Raw genomic sequence first — 19665 nt, forward strand, 5'->3', positions numbered from 1 at the left:
AAGACATGACGCGCTGTTGTTCCACTGTCGTTGCGGTACTTGGATTGTCTTAAACAGGTTGTATTGATGAAAAGCAAACACTACTCAACGGAAGCAGCACTGAAACTCATTCAGGGACCTTCTCGTAATGCTCCTCGTCGCTTCCTTCTTCCTCAACCCCAGCGCCGTCATCCTCGGCGGCGCCCGCCTCGTCCGCCTCGGTATTCTTGGAAGGAACCCAAAGCCCAGAGTCTTCGCAGCGCTTGACGTGGTACTTGGCTTCCTCGAGAGGCATGGCTGCCAAAGCCGCGTGCAGCTTGGCCATGTCGCGGGATTCAAACGCCTCACGCAAAGGTGCAGGCAGTGTTTCAAGAACTTCGAACGGATCCAAGCCGCCGGGACCGAGGCGGCTCTGACGCTCAATGGCCTCTTGCTCGGCCTCGGCCTCTGCAATCTTGACCTTGGCGCGGTCTTGCACGCGCTTAACGAACGACGTCCACTCGTCTTGGAATGCGTCCAAGTACGGTTGGTCGGCGACACGGAACCTGGGAAAAAGAAAAAAAAACAAAAGGAAAGGAAAGGAGGCAGAGAATCAAGTTACGAGTTAGACAACAGGGCTGGAACGAAAAAGGATTGTCCGAGAAAAAAAATGCAAAGGAAAAAAGGGGGAGAGTGGGTGGCATACTTGTTGAAGAAACGGTTGACATTCGCACGCGGGTCGTTGTTGAGCGACTTGGCGAGTTGAAGCATGTACTGCATGAGAATCGTCTGGTGGGCGACCCGCTTCATGAGGTCGTGCTTGCCTTCCATCTCGAGCTCGAGACACCAAATCACAAGGTAGTTGGCAGCGTCTTCGCAGACCAGATCGAGGTTTTCACCGAGATACATGTGGGTCTCGTCGAGCTTGGAGTACATGGCGTACTTTTTGATACGTGCTTCGTTCTTCTTGATGAACGATCGCTGGAAATCGGGCAACAATGGGAGTTGATCAAACAAACAAGCAAAAACGGGTGAGAATAGTTCGGACTGGTTTCTCTGGTCGATACGCAAGTAGCCTCACCAAATCCTGTGCTTCCTCCTCGTCCGACTTTGAGGATGAGGCGGGCGTGGCTGCAGCGCCCTTGTTCACCACCTGGGACAAAAAACAACAGAGGGTCGCTGTGAGTCGTCGTCGAGCACGGCACGGACGAATTCATCCAGGCGCCCAACAGTGCGCGTTACCGTCTTGTTGAAGCCGGGCTTGCTAATGTTGTCGACGTTCCACTTGGGATGCTCACGCTCCATTCGCTCGAGCTCGGCTTCCTTGCGCCGGAACTCTTCCTCTTGCTTCTGAGCCTCGGTGAGCGCAGCGTCGATTTTCTTGGCGGCATCTTCCGGTGCGTTCAGCGTCTTTGCCTGCGGCCGTGGCGATTATTCACCACATCAAGTTTCAAAAGCGGCGGAAGGTGAGGGGACAAACTACAGCATCGTCTCGAGCTTGGATGCAGCGATCTCAAAGTTGTGGGGGTTGTTTTTTTATTTCGCTTACATGAGCAGCAGCGGCTTGCAGTACTTGGCGTTGCTTGGCCGATCTGTTGAGAGTCAAAATCTCAGTTTTTGTCAGTACTTGTTGTTCTTGCTTTTTTTTTTTTCAGCAGTGACAAGCATCGAAAAGTTGGCTCTCTTTGTTGTTTCAATAGCGCATTTTGTTTGTTAATGTAACAAAGTCAAGCTGTAACAATGTAACAAACTCAGACGCTGAATAACAAATCCCAATCTAAACAAACAAACAACACAAGTTTTTTTTTTTTTTTTTTTTTTTTTCCCGTTCAAGATGCAAAGGGAAAACGCTGTATGTCCCCCCCCTCCTACGTCAAATCGTGCCTTCCGCTTTCTGGCACAAGTTGACTTTTGAAAGTGTAACACGATGCTTCTAATATCTCCCACTTGCATCACGGACGTCCCTGACACACTGGAGCTCTGGTCTGTCGCAGGGCTGCGTTTCCTTCGCTTTCCACAGTCTTCCATCGCCAGCTTGATGACCCCCCCCCCTTCAATCTCCTTCCCTCCCTCCGCGTCCAACACCGTCACACCCAGTCGCCACTCCTGCGACCTTCAAACTCGTCGTCGTCGGAGGGGGAAAAGGCGCGCTGTTTCAAAAACTCAACTCGTCAATGTTGTGCTTGAGGGCCTCGCGTTCGCGCTTCTCCTCAGCCTCGCGCTCGACACGCGCCTGGTGCCGCCAGCGGAAGAGCGACGCGTTGTCAATGTTGGGATGCGTCTCGTCCTCGTCGTCGCTGATCTCAATGTGATCCCACTTGCTGTAGTCAATGCCGCCCTTCTTGGCCATTTTTCTCGCTGGGTTGCTGTGCGTTTTGGTTCCAGAAAAACAAAATTAGACTGAAGGTTGTTGTTTTCTTCTCTGCTCAGACAAGAGCTTGAATGGGATGTATTCTAACAGATCAAGCAAAAACAATCCACAAAGCGCATGGGAACGCCACGGCGCGACAGATTGCAAAAATCCGAAAATCACAAGGATTCAAAACATTCAATCCATCGCAGCCTCGCTGTCAGAGATCAAGCCGTAGTGGCGAAGAAGAGGCTCGATGGAGAGAGAACGGCCTCGGAAGACAACAAAGACGTCTTGCGCAGAGAGGCTGCCACCACTCGCCAGAACAGTGTCGCGGAATCGCCGGCCAATCGTGCGAACGCTTTCGGGCAGGAGCGCACCGTCCGCAGCTGGCTCAAGCAAAGCTTCTTCGAACGCAGAGAATGCATCCGCAGATAGAATTTCGGCCCACTTGTAGCTGTAGTACCTGTAGAGCGAAAACAATCCAACAAAAGTCAATCACAGGCTGTTGAAGCAAACCATTCACCTCAGACAACATGAATACATACCCAGCACTGTAGCCACCATCGAAAATGTGCAAAAAGCTGCACAACATGCGGTCGTCAACAATCGGAGGGACAACAGTAAAGGTTTCGCTGATGGCGCGTTGAACGGCAAATGGAAGCATGCGGTCACTGGGTGTGATGGGACGGCTCGAGTTCAAAAAGGCCTGCAGGGCTTGCGATGCAGGGAAGGAGTTGGCACCGTGCAGCTCCATGTCCACGATGCCGAAAAACAGCTGACGCATGGTGGCGATACCCGCCATGTGACTGCGGCGACGGTGGAAAACGGCGGCCATGGCTGCGGGGTCCTTGGTCTCTCCAGTGACAACATGCTTGAGCATTGCTGCAAGCATCCTTGGTTGCGCAGCCCAGTTCTCCATAAACTGGCTCGGGAGCTCAACCGCGTCCCACTCGACGCCGTTGACTCCGCTGGCCTCGCCGATATCGACTGTCGTGAGCATGTGCTGGAGCCCGTGACCAAACTCGTGGAAGAGGGTCTCGACATCGCGCCAGCTCATCAGCGAGACAGGTGCGTCGCTGCCCGGGAAGGCCGAAGGCTCCATCTGGTTGCACACGAGATGCGCGACCGGAAGTCGTCGCACAACCTTCTCGCCAGTCAGCAGAGTGTCTTCTGAGAATAGGGAAAAGCCCGAGGCCGGCACAGCGGACGGGGCTTCAAGTGCAGCGGTGCGGGAAACCACAATGTCCATCCACGCTCCGCCGCGCTTCTCGCTCGGTCGGCTGTAAGGATCAAGGTAGAAGCCAGCCAAGAGCCGGTTTGTTTTGGTGTCCAGCACGCGATAGAACCGGACGTGCTCGTTCCACACCGAGACAGATCCAGGAGGGAGTTCCTAAGGGGGAACAAAAGCAAAACAAAAAAAAAATACAAACAAACAAACAAACGAAAAAAAAAATACACAAGCGTGGGTGGAACTGGCAGATGGAGAGTTCGAAAGGCGGAGCACAGCATGAGCAAAGCGTACCTCAACGCGAACTCCAAACAGCTCGGACACCAAGTCGAACATGGCTTTCAACACGCGAGGGAAGGACAAATATGGCAAAAGATCCGCCTCGTTAAAGTTGAGCGTCTTTTCCTTGTGCCTTTCCGACCAGTAAGTCAAATCGTAAGGACGAAGCTCGGTAATCGAGGGGTCTAAGGTCAAGCGATAACAAACAAACAAACAAACAAAAAGAAACAAAAACAAAACACAAGGCCTTTGTCAGCATCCAAACCAAACCAACCCGCATTCCATCCCAGTCAGCGATGGCTTTTTTTGTGCTCCTCACCCTGTTCGCGTGCCAATTGAGTCAAAGCCTGCAACTCGGAGCGAGCGTGCCCGATAGCCTTGGTTCGGATCATTTGAATCAGGTTTACAACTTCGTCCACGGAATTCGCCATTTTCGGCTCGATGGAAACATCAGCATACCGCGTGTAGCCAAGCAGCTTGGCGAGTTCGTGCTTTCCACGCAGAATTTCGAGGATGACCTCAGTGTTGTCCGATGCGGTCAGTGTAGAGCTGTCGGCTGCTGCGCTGATCAAGTTTGGAATGCCGCTTGCGCGGGTGACCATGGCATGCTGCACAATCTCTCGTACGCGTCGATCGGAGCAGCTTTCCATGACTGCCGAAACAATGCCTTGGTCGAGTCTGAATCGAAGAAATGACAAACAAACCCAGCGACGAAATGCACAATGGGTGAGTTGAAGTCTCTTTGAAACTTGGGTCAGCAACAATGAGGCACCCACAGTGAGATAACAACAAAACAAAAAAAAAAGAAACCTACGTGATGCGCCACGGTCCGGCGTCAGCCGTTGCAGTAGCGTTCCCAGATTTGCGCTCTGCCGCCGCCAACATTTCGCGAACTGCAGGCGACAGGCCAGCAATCTGGGCTGCGTCTTTGACAACAAACGCAAACTGGGCCGTCGAGGCAAGGACGTTGTTGCTAAACTGGCTGCCATGGAGGGCAAGGCGGCTCGAGATCTGGTTGTACTTGTCCTTGTCCTCAGCAGACAAGGCAACGCCGGCAAGCTTGGCGTCTCGCAAGGATTTGCTCAGGACGTGCTTTTGCGAGGCTGTCAGAGCGACACTGGACGTGGAGGCGGCAAGCAAGGCCTCCTTTGCGCGGAACAAGGTCTGGCTTTGACCAAACTTGTTCATGACGTCAATCACGCGACCCAGAACGCGCTGGTGCGCATCGCGGGTTTCCTGCGAGCTTTTCACGCCCTTGATGTGGTTTACAGCGCTCCACGGGACCTCAAACCTACCAGTGCAAGCCCGGGGGGGGGGTTGAGTGGCACAGTTTTTGAGTCATGGAGCAGCCGCGAGAAAACAACTTTCGCTCGGTCATTGAAATCTCACCGATCACGAATACGTTCCAGGGGAATCATGACATCGCTCCAAGTGATTGCAGTCGTCGGGTTGGCCAGTTTCGACTCGAGCGCGCTTTCCAGTTGAGTGACGGATGCTTGAAACTCGTCCAGCAAGACTAAGATTGGACCAAATTCAATTCCGACGGGATGTCAATGCGAATGTGAACTAGACATACATCTCGATAGTCTTACAGTTAATGCCTGGCTCAATGTGAGCTGGCTGGATGTCAGCAAAGCGCGGCAAGGCAGCCGAGCACGCGAGCAGTGGATTGTCCAGCACCGACGCTCCAGCCGATGATGATGAAGATGACGATGAAGATGATGAAGATGAAGAAGAAGATGATGAAGATGATGAAGTGGAGTTGGACGATGTCGAGTACGAGCGGAACGCAGCCCAGCACAGCGCCGAGACTGCGACTGCGACGGCGGACACGACGCCCCCCGGCGTGCGACGAAGCGAGAGCCCACCAGATGGAGTAGCAGTTGAAGTAGCAGCAGCAGTTGAAGCAGCAGGGGTTGGGTGATGAGGACGACCACCCGTCGTCAGCAATCCACTCGCTCTGAGCATTGTAGCGCTGCTGGTATCGACCTGTATGGCAAAGTACAAAGAGTGGTGTACTGTAGTTGGTCTGCCACAAACCAAACTAGATACATGGTTCATGTAGTTACATATTGAGCTCGATTCCCCCCCCCCCAAAGTCTGATAGATTGAGAAGCAATTGGAGGAGACTTGCATTGAACTTGAATCTGCCGTTCTGAGCCGGTTTCCCCCTCGTTTCTTTTGCTGTCTTGGCTTGGAGCACGACTACTACTTGGCTTTTCTCGTTGTGATTGTTCAAATGCTGTTGTTTCCGTTGTTGTTTCCAGTTGAAGTAGTTGTTTCATGGATGACTTTTCTTTGTTCTCCTTGTTGTTGTTGTTGTTGTTCTTGTTTGCTGCTCTTCTTGTTCTTATTCTTATACTTCTTCTTCTTTCCTTCTACTACTTCTTCTTCTTTCCTTCTTCTTGTTCTTGTTCTTGTTCTTGTTCTTCTTCTTGTTTGCTGCTCTTCTTTTTTTCTTTTTCTACTTCTTCTTCTTGACTTTTTTTTTTCTCTTTCTGTCAATCCAACTTTTTTTTTTTCCTTTCTTGCTTTCTTTGATTGACAACAACAACAACAAAGCCATCAAATAAGGCAAAGGACGAAACAACAATGAGTGGAGACGCGCGAGTTGCTCACCAACAGCATCAGCACCACAGCCATCATCACCATCAACAACAACAACAGCAACAACAGCAACAACAGCAACAACAGCAACAACAACAACAGCAACAACAACAACAGCATCCAATGCAAGGGCGACGGGTGAAGCTGGACGACGACGACGACTACAATGACAATAACAGTGACACTGGCCCAATCAGTAGTAGTGCGGCTGTGGCTGTTGTGGCTGCCTCCTCCTCAGTGTCTGCCTCTCTCGCTCCTTCTGCTCATCATAGCAACACTACTCAGCAGCAGCAGCAGCAGCAGCAGCAGCAGCAACAGCAGGCGGCGCTCGCATTCTCACAGCAGTTCATGCACTCGCTCAACATCCACTCTGGCGGCGGCTCACCGTCAGCCGACAGCAGCGACAACTCTAGCACTCTGCATGCTGCCGCCTCACTCACGCCACCCGCTCCTGGCATGGTGGATGCCAATAATGCTGCTGCTGCTGCTGCTGCTGCTGCCGCTGCTGCCGTCGCTGCCAGCCTCGTCAATAGCAATGGTAATGGAGCGTATGCCAATCACTTTGTGCACGATCCGCTTCTCTCGGTCGTCCTCGACGCAGCACGCAAGACCTCCGCCATTGCGCACACGCAGCACGGCAGCAGCAGCAGCATGAACACCATGAGCAACTCGAGCTCGAGCGTGACGACGACGACGACGACGACCAGCAGCAGCAATAGAGGCGAATTCGTCCCCGAAGCCACTGTCACTGCCGCTGCTGCTGCTGCTGCTGCGCCGGACGCTGCCTTCATGGCCCCACCACCACCACCAGCAGCAGACGGCAATAACATGGTGCCCGTGTATGGCTTGCTCGGCCTGCTCCCGCCGCAGATGCAGCTCAATCTGCAGGCTGCCATGGCCTCGTCCCACCGGCAGGCCATCCTCCACCAAACCAGCTCAAGGAAGCCAAAGAAGGCCGCTGCTGCTGCTGCGACCTCACTCTCGCCGCCGGCTGGTCTGTCGGTGCCTGGGACGCCAGCTGCTGGACTTTCATCGTCATCCGCCGCAGCTCCCGCTTCAACAGCTTCAACAGCTGCTGCAGCGGCAGAGGCAGGCGAGGCAGGTGAAGCCGCCCGACGCCACCGAAAGTGCTCCCGCGTCTGCGCTCCGTGCAAGCGAGCCAAGACGGCGTGCGAGAACATGCGCCCGTGCCCAAGATGCTCGCGGCTGGGCATTGCCGACAGCTGCATTGACGTCGAGCACAAGGTCCCCAGGCCCAAGGCCAACCTCGCACAGCAGGCAAACGCTGCGTTGTATCCCCCACCGACTGCCCTGCAATCGTCAGCAGTCGCACCGCCGCTCGGCGTGTTTGCTGGCGACGCGTCGTCCTTCCTCGTCGACAATGCGACAGGCATGACCCTGATGCCAGGCGCACAGCTCATGCAGCTCGACCCGATCGCGGGCTTGTCGGCGTTTGACGAGCCGGACGCCATTGGCTCCATCCCTGCTGCTACCATCACCCTCGGCCGAGGACAGGTACGGTCGCTCGAAGAGTTTGACATTGGTTCTGCCGCGGCCGGCCCGCTCAGCGCTCGGTCGTCGGACTCCATGCCATTGTCTGACGGCGGGACCGGGTTTTCGGTCGGCGATGCGGACGACACTCACGGCCAACCCAAGCGTGTTCGAAACGACGCTGCGTCACCGCTCGACGACGATGTCGACTCGCCGGCCTCGGTGCATAGTGTTGAGGAGTTGATAGATGTCGCATCCGAGCTCGACTTTCCCTGGCAATGCCTCTTCCAGCTCCAAAGCACAGCAAGTGGCAATGACAGCGAAGCCGCATCCGCCGCCATGCTGGACGGTGTGCTCAACGAGGACATTTCGGAGAGCGCTCTCCTGCAAACGCTCTACGAAGGGCTTCACGCTTCTGTCGCGGCTTCGCAGCAGATTGGAGCGGACGGCACTCCTCTGCGTCGCTTTGACATTCGCAAGTACTTCTCTTCTGTCTTTTCGGAACTGCTCAAATGGAAGCAAATGCTTCTCAACAACTACAGTCCGCGCCTTGAAAAGTGCTTTGTGATTTACGTGTAAGCTTGATTTGTTTGTTTTGTCTTCATTGCTTCTGCGGTTGTTTGTCATCCCGCTCACCGGTGTCGTCCTTGTCTTTGTACCTGCAGGCGGTTTTATATCGGGCAAACCCAACTCTTCCGCGTCGTCACAGCTGAGGAAATGATCCCAAAGCAAGAAGAGTTGCTTGCTGGATTCCCGAATGACAGTGTCCGCAAGCAAGTGCTTGAACTAGAACCCGCCGAATCGATGGTATGCGTAGAATTGTGTCCTGTGGGGAAGTTTTGCAATGGAGTTCTGGTGGTTTTTTTTTTCTAACGTTTCACGTTTTGTTGTTGTTTGTGCTCTGCAGGATCCAAATAGCATCTCGGAAGCCGTAATTCGCAACGTGTACGATAAAATACCGGTCGCTGTCGTCCGGTGCAGCGTTCGCAACTTTGTGATTCGCATCAGCTACGCAAATGAGGCGGCGACCGACATGTTTGGCTACTCGGGTCTTGACGTGACCGTGCCACCCTTGTCGGACGATCTGCTCTTCCGAGTGTTTGCGGAAAGCGAGTGGCACCGCTTTGCACGCGCCTGCTGCGAGGCAGTCATGTGTCGCGCCGAGCAGTTCCAATTCCGCGGCCTCTGCCGAAGACGGGATGGCGCTGAATTCTTTGCCGTCTTTGCCATCAGCATGGTGTATTCCGAGTACGGCTATCCCGTCAAGGCCAGCGTGTTTGTTCAGGCTGTGGAGGAGCCTCGGCTGGTTGATGTTGCCGTGGATTGAGGCACAATTTTTTCTTTGTTTGTCGCTTTCCCCCCCCCCCTGTTTCTGTCGAGTTAGCATCGGAATGTTGCTCCCTTTGTTTCTTTTTCATCGTTGTGTGTGCATGTACTGTACGGCTTGCGCATGAAGCTGCCTGATTCGTGTTTGTTAGATACTTGTAAATTTGAGATTTTGTTTTTTGTTGGTTTTTTTTGTTTTTGTTTTTAGGTTTGTCATACTTTCGCCCCGCATTCATGCAGAATCTAGTGCATGGATGTAAATGGTTGTGATTTTGGTTTGTGTGAACAAGCAATAGCTCACTCTTTTTTTTTTTTGATTCCATTGAACTGAACCAATTCTTCATCCACTATGACTGCGACAACAACTCACCTGTGGCTGCGCGAGGAGACCAAGGAGCACGAGCACCGCGTTGTGCTGACTCCCGATGCATGCAAGAAGCTTCTTGCCGAGCGCAGGACGAACGCGGACGGACACGAGGAGGCCGTCTTCCGGATCACTGTCGAGCGGTCGACTCAGCGGATTTTCGACATTCACGAGTATGAGCTGTAAGTGATTTTTGGATTGCCACCCCCCCCCCCAACTGTCGCGATGATGAGTGAACAAAGCCGATGTTTGCTGTGGTGGCAATGGTGGCAATGGTGGCAATGGTGGCAATGGTGGCAATGGGGGAAAGGCCAGGTGGAGAATTGGGAGTTTATGGGAGAGATTTTGTCCCTGTCATGCCAGTCGGAGATCAGCATCGGGATGGAGGTCAGATTCAGATTCAGATTCAGATCTATCAGATCGATGAGACGTAGGGGGATCACTGTTGGAGTTATGTGGTGGGGATTGGGGCGTGGGGATGAGTACAACGATGTTGTCGGGGATTTCGGAAATGGTCACAGTTGAACGAGGGGACACGACCTGAGTCCTTCCCTGTTTGGTTTTTGGTGGTGAGCGAAATTATGTCATCGACCCGCCTTCCTCAATCGTCGTAGGTACGATTGGAATGGATATGTGTGTGGCTTGCGTTGGGAAAGAAGAAGAAGAAGAAGAAATGAAGAAAGAAAGCAAGGGTTGAAAGGGAGAAGCGAACAATCCGAGTTGAAACGAAACTCACACTTACACACGCACGCACTCTCCAACACCAACCACCGACCTGACATGTTGCATCAATCGTGTGCAATTCGCAGGGCTGGATGCACCATTGCTGCTGGCGGCGCTTGGCGAGACGCACCCGCAGACGCCTTCATTCTCGGTCTGAAAGAGCTGCCCGAGAACGACACGACGCCGCTCAAGCACCGTCACGTGTACTTTGGCCATGCGTACAAGAACCAGGCTGGCTGGAAGGATTTGCTTGCTCGCTTCAAGCGTGGCGGTGGCCAGCTGCTCGATCTCGAGTTTTTGAACGACGAGAAGGGTACGACGATGCCGTTGTTGATGTTGAAGGATCGAAAGCAAGGTCGAAACACTGAAACAATGCAACGCATGTAACCCTACTGCAGGTCGACGAGTCGCTGCATTCGGATACATGGCTGGTTTTGCCGGAGCTGCCGTTGGTTTGGATCTGTGGGCACACAACCAAACAAAGTAAGAGCGATGCTGCATTCGGCGTTTCGGCACAGCACCTTCCATTGATTGTTTTTTTCGTTCTTGTTGTAGTCCTGGCACCCCGTACCCCTCCATCAAACCGTATGAAAACGACGAGCAGCTTGTGAGCCATCTCAAGAAGCGTATTGCCCAGGCTGTTGCTGGTAACACTTTTGATTTCTTGCTTTGATTTCTTGCGCGGATTTAAGGTGAATCAAACTCATGATGGCCATGTTTGACTGCGTAGGCGGCGCCAACCAACCCAAGGCCATTGTCATTGGTGCGCTTGGCCGATGTGGCACCGGCGCATGCGACCTTTTGGTTCGTGCTGGTATTGCCGAGTAAGCGCGCAAAAGCGTTCCAGGCGCAGTTTGGTGGCAAAACCCAGTCGTTTTTTTTTCTCACCTCGAAGCCTGCCCTTCTTCCCTCTGCCACCTCTTTTGCAACAGTGCCAATATTATTCGCTGGGATATGGCCGAGACCAAGAACGGCGGCCCCTTCCCGCAGCTGCTCGAGTACGAGATTCTGGTCAACTGCATCTACCTGGCAACCCCGATCCCTCCGTTCCTGACGGCCGAGACGCTGCTCACCCCCAAGTCGGACAAGCGCCACCTCTCTGTTGTCGTTGATGTCTCCTGTGATGTGACCAACCCGCACAACCCGCTGCCATTCTACTCGGAGACGACAACCTTTGATGCTCCCGTCCTTGCGGTGGCCGCTGACCGGTAAGGTTATTTTCAGAGCAGTGTGAACGAGAGTTGAGTAGCGTGCCAACCGAGTCGGACTGTTGTTCTCATCTTTTCGCAAAAAAAAAAAAACTGGAAATTTGTGCCCTTTTTGTTCGACTGCGCGACAGAACCTCCACACCGCTCGATGTGGTCGCGATTGATCATTTGCCAACTCTGCTGCCAGCCGAGAGCAGCACGCGCTTTGCTCAGGATTTGTACGCCACCATCCTTCAGCTCGCAGAGGTGGACACTGCTCGCGTGTGGACTGACGTGCGCAAGCTCTTTGACACCAAGTCGGAAGGGCTGTGAATGTTCGTCTCCACAAAACATGGCATCTGGAAACAACCAATGAACGAAAAGAAAAAAAAACCGTTGTAATGATTAAATACAATAATTTTGGCCTGAATCAGAAAAATAACAAAAAAAAAAAGTGTACACACAGTGATTTTTAAAAAACAAAACGACAAGCTGCACCTTCTAGTGCACGCCGTTCGCAGTCGCTGGCACCGGAGCCACTGTTGCGGCACTAGGTGGGGGAATACTTGTTGTTGGTGCTGCTGCGGATGCAGAAATGTGACTGCTAGAATCCACTTCGCGCCATACCCGTATCAATGTGTCCAACCCACACAAATAACCATCTTCTTGATTGCCCAAATTCCAAGGCTGACGGTGCGTCAGCGGCTTGCGGGAGCGATTTGTTTTGGCGAAATCAATCAGCCAGAGGCCGACCTTGCCCGAGTGGTCGTACACAAACAGCAACGAGCTGCCGACCACTTCGTGCATTTTGAAAAATTCTGACGACTCAATCCGTTGGCGAATCAGTTCCAATCGCGCGGTGAATTCACTCCGATGCCTCTCGGGCAGCAGCGACAAGTAATGTCGGAAGACATCCGCCACGTCTTGTTCAGTCTTAACGGTTTTGAAATTGGTATCGGCTTTCCTGTCAGCGAGCTGATGGGGGAGAGGATGGGGGGGGGCGGGGCGGAGGACAAAAGAACACAAAAACTGTCAGAAACCTCAAACAACCAACGACACGCTCCCGCCAAACAAAGCAAATCTCTCACCTTGATGCCCTCGACACGAAACCCCAATGACGCACTGGAGCTCTGTTGCTCGCGGAATTGCATGTAACGAAGCTTGGTGATGCCACCACTGTCAATCTCTTCAGGCGTGGGCTCGTTGGGATCAATCTCTCGCATCTTTTCGAGGAGATCGGAGCGCTTGTCGAGCTTGGTGACCTCGGATTCGAGGAAGGTGCGCTTCCCCATCTTAATGTCCATGAGCGAGGGTCGCACAAAGGAAGCCAGCAAGTCTTCCATTTGAACGTAGGTTTCGCCGCCGTAGGTGATTTCTCGGTCAAATCGAGGCACAAACTCGCGCATGCAGTCCGACATGAGCAACATGAGCGCATCTCGCTCCAGTGTTGTGGTGCGCTTGCACAGGATGCCCTGTTGTGGATGGAGGAAGGCGTCCTTGTGACCAGCGACCTGGTGCGAATAACGTGTGCTGTAGTGGATGAGAATCTTGGCCAAGCTGATGACCTTCCGCCACGCACGGCGCGCGCGGTCAGATTGGGCGCGAGAAAGGCCATTCCGCATGCCAATGGTGGGCTCTCGCAAGTCGTCTTCGTCGCAGGAGGACAGGTCGCTGTTCGAGAGCGACTTTCCGACCATATCCAACGACGTCGTGCTGCTACACTGCACTGCCCTCAGCACTGGCTCGGATCGCACAGCCTTGACTGTTGGTCGACTGAGAATCGCCGCCATCTTGGCATTGTCGAGCTGGGCGAGGCGGTCGTCGAATGCGTCGAGCGACGTCTGTGAGGCTCCTACTGTGTTGTCTGCAGCCGGTGTGAGCTGGGACGGTCCTACAGTGCCTGGCGGCCCTGCTGCAGCATGACCCGTGCTGGCCATGGCTTGTTGATTAAGAAAGGGAGTGGAGGGGTTGAAAAGGAGCGAAAAAATTGATGAGGGTTGTCGATGCTCTGCTTGTTCAAAAAGCAGCAACCGTGGGCACAAAAGGTGTGGCCTCAGGGCAAGAAAAGTCTCAAAGCAGGGGCGGGCGTGCGAATCAGTCGAGAGTGGATGACTAAAGAAAGGACGAGGAGGCGAACGGAAGGACGCTAAACGAAACAATCGTCAAAAATCTGTCACAGGAGAAACAGCAAAAACAAAAAACAAAAAGAAGAAGTGAGACAGTCATAAAAACCAGATACGTCCATCAAACAGATTGGAGTGAGGCGAAGGGGTGGGGGAGAAAGGTACAGGAGAGGATGAGGATGGAATCGCTGCTGCAACCAGATCGTTTTTTTTTTTTTCGCTTTTTTGGTTTTTTTGGTCGTCAATGAATGAGCATGTGTCAGACGAATGGCTGTTTGTTCGCTCACAAAGCACACTTCAAAATAACAACAGGCAGCAGTTCGTTCTCGCTTGTCGTTTGCCAGCGGTCACGTTGTCTCCGTTTTTGCTGCACTCCCCCCCCCCCGAGTCGAGACAATCAACCCTAACTTGGAGCTGCAATGGACGGCGTATGCCTTTTTTTTTTTTCCTTTGATTTTTTCAAAAAAAAGTAATCGTTTTTTTTTTTTGGTTCCTTCCAGTTGGCTTTTGTGCTCGTTAATAAAGAGCAAAATGAGAGCAAGGCTGAAATGACAGGATTATTAATGGACAAGTGAGAGGGTGCGCGTGCTTGGAAAGGGGAGGAGTGGAAGAGGAAAAACGGGGGGGGGGAAGAAGCGAGTTGCTGAATGAAGTAAGGGCAGAGAGGAAAAAAAAAAAAAAAACACCGCCCAGCGGTTCGCGCTCCAATTGCCACAGTCGACGGAAACGCCACACGCAATGCCACACCCGCGGGACAGCTGTCTTCGTGCGGCTGGTCGTGGACAGGAGAGGCGCGCCACGCTCGAGGTCCAAAAAGAGCGAACGAGAGAGAGCGAGCGAGAAAAAAAAAAAACCGTATTTCAAAAAAAAAAAAAAAAAAGCTGCCCGCTTTTGCAGCAAAGTGGTGTGAAGAAGAAGGGGTGAGAAGGGGGAAGGCGGGGTTTGGCGAGTAAGGCACCCCTCACGCAGAGTGGGCATTGGCGGGAATGGCAGCGGGAGCAGAGCAGAGCGAGGAAGCGTGTGAGAGTGAGACACGACCAAAAACCCCAACGGTGCCGAATTGGGAGGAAAAAAAAAAAAAAAAAAAAAAAACTCACGTTGAATTGGAAAAAAAAAAAAAAAAAGGTTGAAAAAAGAGGGATTGACCTTTTGGTTTGATCTGCATTCGATTGGATTGGGGGTTGGAGTTGGGGTTGGAGTTGGGGTTGGAGTTGGAGTGAGCAGGATTGAGAGAGAGGGGTTTCTGGCATATTGGACGACGAGTGAGCTTGGGAACAAGGAGCGGTTTGAAATTGACGAGCTTCCAGCCGCTCTCGTTGCTGACTCGTTCATTGCGATAGAATGCTCACAAGTATGAAGTTCCACGAAGATACGAGTAATGGGTTGATGATGAGAGTGATGATAGGGAAACAAGAGACTTCACTTATACAAAGACCGACCAAACAAAGTGGAAGGCTCAGTCATTTTTTGCCCCATTTTTCATTCAGACACTGCCGACACTATGCTCGTGGTCATCAGCGTCCCCCTCACCGTTGAGCAGGATCAAACGCTCGGTATTACCAACATCCAGACACTGCTGCCGGCGTTGCGACGGGACTTGCGGGCGTCCCACCCACTCATTGGGAAGGAATCGCGCATCCTGGTGCAGCTCCTCCCTGAGGCGCCCACGCACGACAACACCGACGCTCAGGCTCCTCAGTTGTGCGCACTCTGGCACCGTGTACCGTGGGAGCAGATGAAGAAGGTGGGCAGTGCCGCAACCGATTGCTTCTATGATTTCCAACTCACTTGGGATGGCAACCCCTTTTCAGTTCTTGAGCTGCGCGTACGAGGCGTTCATGGATGCAAGCAACCCAGTCCAGCGGATTGAGATTTCGCTGCTTGGTTTCGCTGCATTCAACATTCCACTGAGCAAATCCGACTCGAGAATCAAGCGGTTCGGACGGGTAAATGCTGCAAAAGATGGTGAGTTGCTCTTTCAAACCAATTGGCCAAGAACACGCTTGGACGGTCGATCTGAGAAAACTCGGGATCACTTTGGCAGGTTGGAATTTGGCTTCTGTGCCTGATGCCCAGTGGACGCGCGAAATGAAGCTTGTGCCCAAAGAAACAAAGCCTTTCGACGCCGCGTCAAGCTTGACCAGCAGCAATTGGCCGGTTGCTGACGATGTGTGCTTGGGAGGCACGTTTGATCACATGCACAATGGCCATCGCATCTTGCTCACGGTGGCAGTCTTGCTTGCCCGCCGGCGCCTCGTTTGTGGTGTTACTGGTGAGTTTGGCTTTTCTAAACCCCTCGGGCGAAGATCAGAATCTACAGCTCATTTTTTTTTTGGGTTCATGTATCGGCTCCAGACGGATCCCTGCTCGCAAACAAAAAGCGCAAGGAGTTGGTAGAACCCCTTCAGCAACGGATCAACGCAGTTCGTGACTTTTGCCATGTGATTCGACCAGACCTGGCGATCGAGGTAACCAAAAAAAAAAAAAAACGAAATGAGGCTGTTTGCCATCATTTCGGTTGCTAACATTCGACCTCGTCCCCAGTTCCATGCAATTGTCGACATGTACGGACCAGCTGGCACCGACGCCGACTTGGATCTACTGGTTGTTTCAGAAGAAACGAAGGGAGCTACCCCACTCAGTATGTCTCCCACATTGTCTTGCTGGATGAACCTCTTGTTGCTTTGGACATCTGCAATTCGATCTTGCTCATTGTTGACGTGAATCCTTTTGCTGAACCTCCGACAAGTCAACGAGAAACGGAGCGCGAATGGAATCCCAAAGATGCTCAAGCCTGAACTGGTTGAACTTGTCCAGAGCGATTTGCACAGTGCAGAGAAGCTGTCATCCACCCAGATTCGCGAATGGATTGCGCACACCTCGACTGAGGGAGCCAAGCCGCCGACTGGACAGGCAATCACTGTCCAACGTGTCGGCCGGACGGGGCACATCGAGAAATCAAAGACGCAGGGCTCCCGAAAACCAAGAGGTGCGGCGGCAATCATTGCTCCTGTATTGAGTCAATCTCCGGAAGCACTCGCAAGCGGTCGAGTACTACGTCCGAGGAGAACGAGCACTACGCAGGCGCGGTAACAAAGCAGCAACTGGCGGGCTAGTTTTTTGGTTGGACAAGCCCGTCGTGTTCGAGGGTCCATACGAATTCCACAGCTATGCTGGACCAAGGCAGTTAGGTTTGGATGGCGTCGGAGTAAACACAGAGGCTCAATGGCAAGTGAAAAGAACAAACAAACAAACAAACAAACAAAAAAAAAAAAAAACAAACAAACAAACAAACAAACAAACAAAAAAAAAAACAGCAATAAAAACAAAGCTCGAATCAAACTACATCAAGGCGCATTTCCCCCAAGCATGACATTAGATACAACCACCATAGTAGCATTTAAAAACCCATCAACAAAGATGATGGAAAAGAACCAAAAAAAAAAAAAAAGGAAGAAGAAAAAAAAAAAAAAAAAAAAAAAAAAGAAACGAGCGTGGTGGGGTTCGATCCCACGACCTCCTGCTTGCCGCCACCAAAAGTAGAAGGCAGATACTCTACCAACTGAGTTACACGCCAACATCTTCGGGTGGGCAAATTAGTACAGGAGTCAGAAGCGGCGGTTTGGAAGTATGGAAATACATTGCAACGCTTGGGAAATTTCACAATAGATCTACGTGATGTCTAGCGCGACACCGTGATCGAGCGATCCTTCAATCGAGCTGTTTTCGTTCTCTTATAGGGCTTTGAAAATGAATGGGCTAAAAATCACAATAAATCGCAATGGTTTTAAATGGCTTTTTGTTGATAGGGGAGTGCTGCACCCGGACCCGTGCTCACGAATGTGGGCTGGAATGGGTTTGGAGTGCATCACTTCATGTTGTACTAGAATGAGGTAAAAGTGGGGAAGAGAGAGAGAAAATCTGTGTGAGAGCGAGAACAAGCCGAAGAAAATTTTAGGCTTCTTTCCATCTGCTTCTTATCCCAACTCTTCCGATGTCGTCCGTTTTCGGCGCCGTAGGTGCAGGCAATGGGTCGGGTGGTCGCGGTCCACCTTCGCGTGGGTCATCGAGCCGACCCGCAACTCCCTTACAGCAGGGAAAACAAGAGATATCTAAGTGCGTTTGCGTTTCGAAGTTTGCTTCTCGAAGGTTCGATTGAGGCGAAGAACAAAAGCTTCTTTTCCATTGTTTTCAACTTGTTGATGGCGACACGAGTTCATCGGTTTTTGTTTTCGTATGAATGCACAAGCGGCATGCCATGCTCAATAGGAGAACGTGAAGGCGAGCTCATTCGGAGGAGAATGTGAAGGCGATCTCATTTTTTGTTTGTTTTATCCCTTTCAGCGTGCTGGTGAACGCGCACCGCATTGCTGCCGCACCACGAGCCCTCTCCAAAGCGCGAAAGGATGAACTCGATCGCACCCATACAGAACTCAAGAACAGGGGTGATGTGACGGTTTCGGAGATCAAGGCAATCAATCTCGCTCGAGGCCAAGACCTCCTTCTCGACAATGATGAAGTTCATGTGCTGGGTAAGGTTTTTTTTCTTTCTTTCGGACAACACTAAGCTGGTGTTTGCATGACGACACGCTCACCCAGAGCCCTTTGAGTTCGCCAGCAAAACCCGGCTTGGGAATTTCATGTTGGCGCCTGCATTTTGACCGGGCTGGTGAGTGCAAGTTACTTTCGGGTAGCATGCGCCCTTTCAGCCGTAACCTGTTTCGAGTGTACGCCGACAAAATCCCTCCTGACAACTCCGAGCAGCAGCATTTGCTCATCGGGCCAGCATATCGAATGCCGTTGCAGGAGTTCTTGGACGCCTTTCAAGAGCTGATGGACACTGCGCCGATCTGCGACGAAACTGGAGAAACCGACACTCTGATGACAAGGTCTTCAGACGACCATTCTGGAACTGCGGCACTCACCTCGTCGATGGCTCGAATCAGTGTGGCTTCGTCAACAAAAGATGCGACGACAGCTATATCTGTCCCCATACCAACCTCATCGCCTGCCGCTTTGTCGGCATCTGGAGCGGCGCACGATCTGAGCACGGCGCTGGACGAGATCGACATCTCCCAACTTGACCTTGCCTCCAGCGTCTTGTTCGAAGCGATGCGGTCCATTGTGAAGATACCTGATGCCAATCCCGCAGACAAAGCCATGGCCGTTGTTGTTGGCTCAACATTCATTGGAGATGACACGATTGCCACAGTCACAGAGCATCCAACCTTCTGGTCGTTCACTCGATACGCGCTCTCCTGCTTATTTGCCCTCGATGATGAGCAAGAGTTTGTTCGTGATGGCTGGATCGCCCACCTTGATAGGTTGCTCGAGTTGAGTATGTCAAGCCTTTCGCCGAGTTGCTCGCATGTTGCGATGCTCAGATACTTACCAGCTGTTTTTGCCGACTTCTCGCCCTGAAGCCTACCAGTGCGATCTTCTCAACAGGCGAGCCAACATGAAGAATAGCTTGGGCAGGCCGGCTGTGCTCATTTACAACTGGCCATTGCCAAAACCGCCAACCACTGAGCAACTTTTGCTTACCAATATCGCATTTTCGAACCGACTGCCGTTAGTGCAGGTTCTTGATGTTCAAGCTGGTTCAGTTGCTTTGACTGTGCTCGTTCCAGACGACATTACCATGGCTGATCTCGGCAAACCACTTGAAGTTGATGGCCAGAAACTTGTCGCAGTCGGGTGCGAGATGTCGGTGGACTTTACTCTCCAGCTCGAGGATAGCGATCAGACGCCAGTGTTAGCGCAAGAATTGCTTATCCGTCCTGAAGCTCGCAACCGACAGGTCGATTTGTGCATCACTCAACAAGACGCTGACAAGATCTCCGCGTCGCAGTGTACCTTCATGATTCAACGACTCAAGCGACAATGCCGAAACAGGACACGAGCTGTGTCTCAGCGTTGTCATTTGCATCGTGACTGAATGCACGAACGAAGTTTTGTTGTCTCTAGTGATCTGTTTTGATGCTATCTAACCGTTTTGCACGGCTGCCATGTGTCATTTGTCGTTG

At 52.2% G+C, this 19665-nt stretch overlaps 7 protein-coding genes and 1 non-coding gene across 8 annotated transcripts; 4 read left to right on the forward strand and 4 right to left on the reverse strand.

Moving 5' to 3' along the window:
- Positions 1-44: 44 nt before the first annotated feature.
- Positions 45-2356, reverse strand: CAOG_05882 (hsp90-like protein). The gene is made up of 6 exons (XM_004345422.2): positions 2127-2356; positions 1508-1550; positions 1201-1374; positions 1040-1111; positions 665-939; positions 45-524 (listed from the first exon to the last, which is right to left on the reverse strand). The coding sequence occupies exons 1-6, from the start codon at positions 2306-2308 to the stop codon at positions 107-109; spliced, it is 1164 nt and encodes a 387-aa protein (XP_004345472.1). The 5' UTR covers positions 2309-2356; the 3' UTR covers positions 45-106.
- A 14-nt stretch (positions 2357-2370) lies between these two features.
- CAOG_05883 (oligopeptidase A) lies at positions 2371-5835 on the reverse strand. The gene is made up of 7 exons (XM_004345423.2): positions 5411-5835; positions 5208-5334; positions 4633-5109; positions 4138-4496; positions 3834-4003; positions 2857-3701; positions 2371-2774 (listed from the first exon to the last, which is right to left on the reverse strand). Exons 1-7 carry the CDS (start codon positions 5784-5786, stop codon positions 2507-2509), a joined length of 2622 nt encoding a protein of 873 aa, XP_004345473.2. The 5' UTR covers positions 5787-5835; the 3' UTR covers positions 2371-2506.
- Positions 5836-6340: 505 nt separating this feature from the next.
- CAOG_05884 (hypothetical protein) lies at positions 6341-9419 on the forward strand. The gene is made up of 3 exons (XM_004345424.2): positions 6341-8491; positions 8582-8723; positions 8824-9419. Exons 1-3 carry the CDS (start codon positions 6411-6413, stop codon positions 9241-9243), a joined length of 2643 nt encoding a protein of 880 aa, XP_004345474.1. The 5' UTR covers positions 6341-6410; the 3' UTR covers positions 9244-9419.
- Positions 9420-9558: 139 nt separating this feature from the next.
- On the forward strand, positions 9559-11948 carry CAOG_05885 (saccharopine dehydrogenase). Its single transcript, XM_004345425.2, has 7 exons — positions 9559-9788; positions 10416-10642; positions 10728-10812; positions 10885-10976; positions 11060-11153; positions 11262-11537; positions 11669-11948. Exons 1-7 carry the CDS (start codon positions 9592-9594, stop codon positions 11847-11849), a joined length of 1152 nt encoding a protein of 383 aa, XP_004345475.1. The 5' UTR covers positions 9559-9591; the 3' UTR covers positions 11850-11948.
- On the reverse strand, positions 11910-14767 carry CAOG_05886 (inositol 1,4,5-trisphosphate 3-kinase). The gene is made up of 3 exons (XM_004345426.2): positions 14737-14767; positions 12605-13686; positions 11910-12491 (listed from the first exon to the last, which is right to left on the reverse strand). Exons 2-3 carry the CDS (start codon positions 13451-13453, stop codon positions 12018-12020), a joined length of 1323 nt encoding a protein of 440 aa, XP_004345476.1. The 5' UTR covers positions 13454-13686; positions 14737-14767; the 3' UTR covers positions 11910-12017.
- Positions 14768-14992: 225 nt separating this feature from the next.
- On the forward strand, positions 14993-16982 carry CAOG_05887 (hypothetical protein; the record flags this gene model as incomplete). Its single annotated transcript, XM_004345427.2, has 7 exons — positions 14993-15014; positions 15127-15383; positions 15451-15604; positions 15684-15911; positions 15995-16107; positions 16184-16280; positions 16389-16982. 7 exons carry the CDS (start codon positions 14993-14995, stop codon positions 16730-16732), a joined length of 1215 nt encoding a protein of 404 aa, XP_004345477.2. The 3' UTR covers positions 16733-16982.
- Positions 16983-17128: 146 nt separating this feature from the next.
- On the reverse strand, positions 17129-17216 carry CAOG_09691. Its single transcript has one exon. It is a non-coding gene; the product is annotated as a tRNA-Arg (tRNA).
- A 417-nt stretch (positions 17217-17633) lies between these two features.
- Positions 17634-19577, forward strand: CAOG_05888 (hypothetical protein; the record flags this gene model as incomplete). Its single annotated transcript, XM_004345428.1, has 4 exons — positions 17634-17755; positions 17984-18171; positions 18366-18977; positions 19063-19577. 4 exons carry the CDS (start codon positions 17634-17636, stop codon positions 19575-19577), a joined length of 1437 nt encoding a protein of 478 aa, XP_004345478.1.
- Between the last annotated feature and the right edge of the window lie 88 nt (positions 19578-19665).

This window comes from Capsaspora owczarzaki, assembly GCF_000151315.2.
Source record: "Capsaspora owczarzaki ATCC 30864 unplaced genomic scaffold supercont2.10, whole genome shotgun sequence".
Taxonomy (NCBI): Eukaryota; class Filasterea; order Ministeriida; family Capsasporidae; genus Capsaspora; species Capsaspora owczarzaki.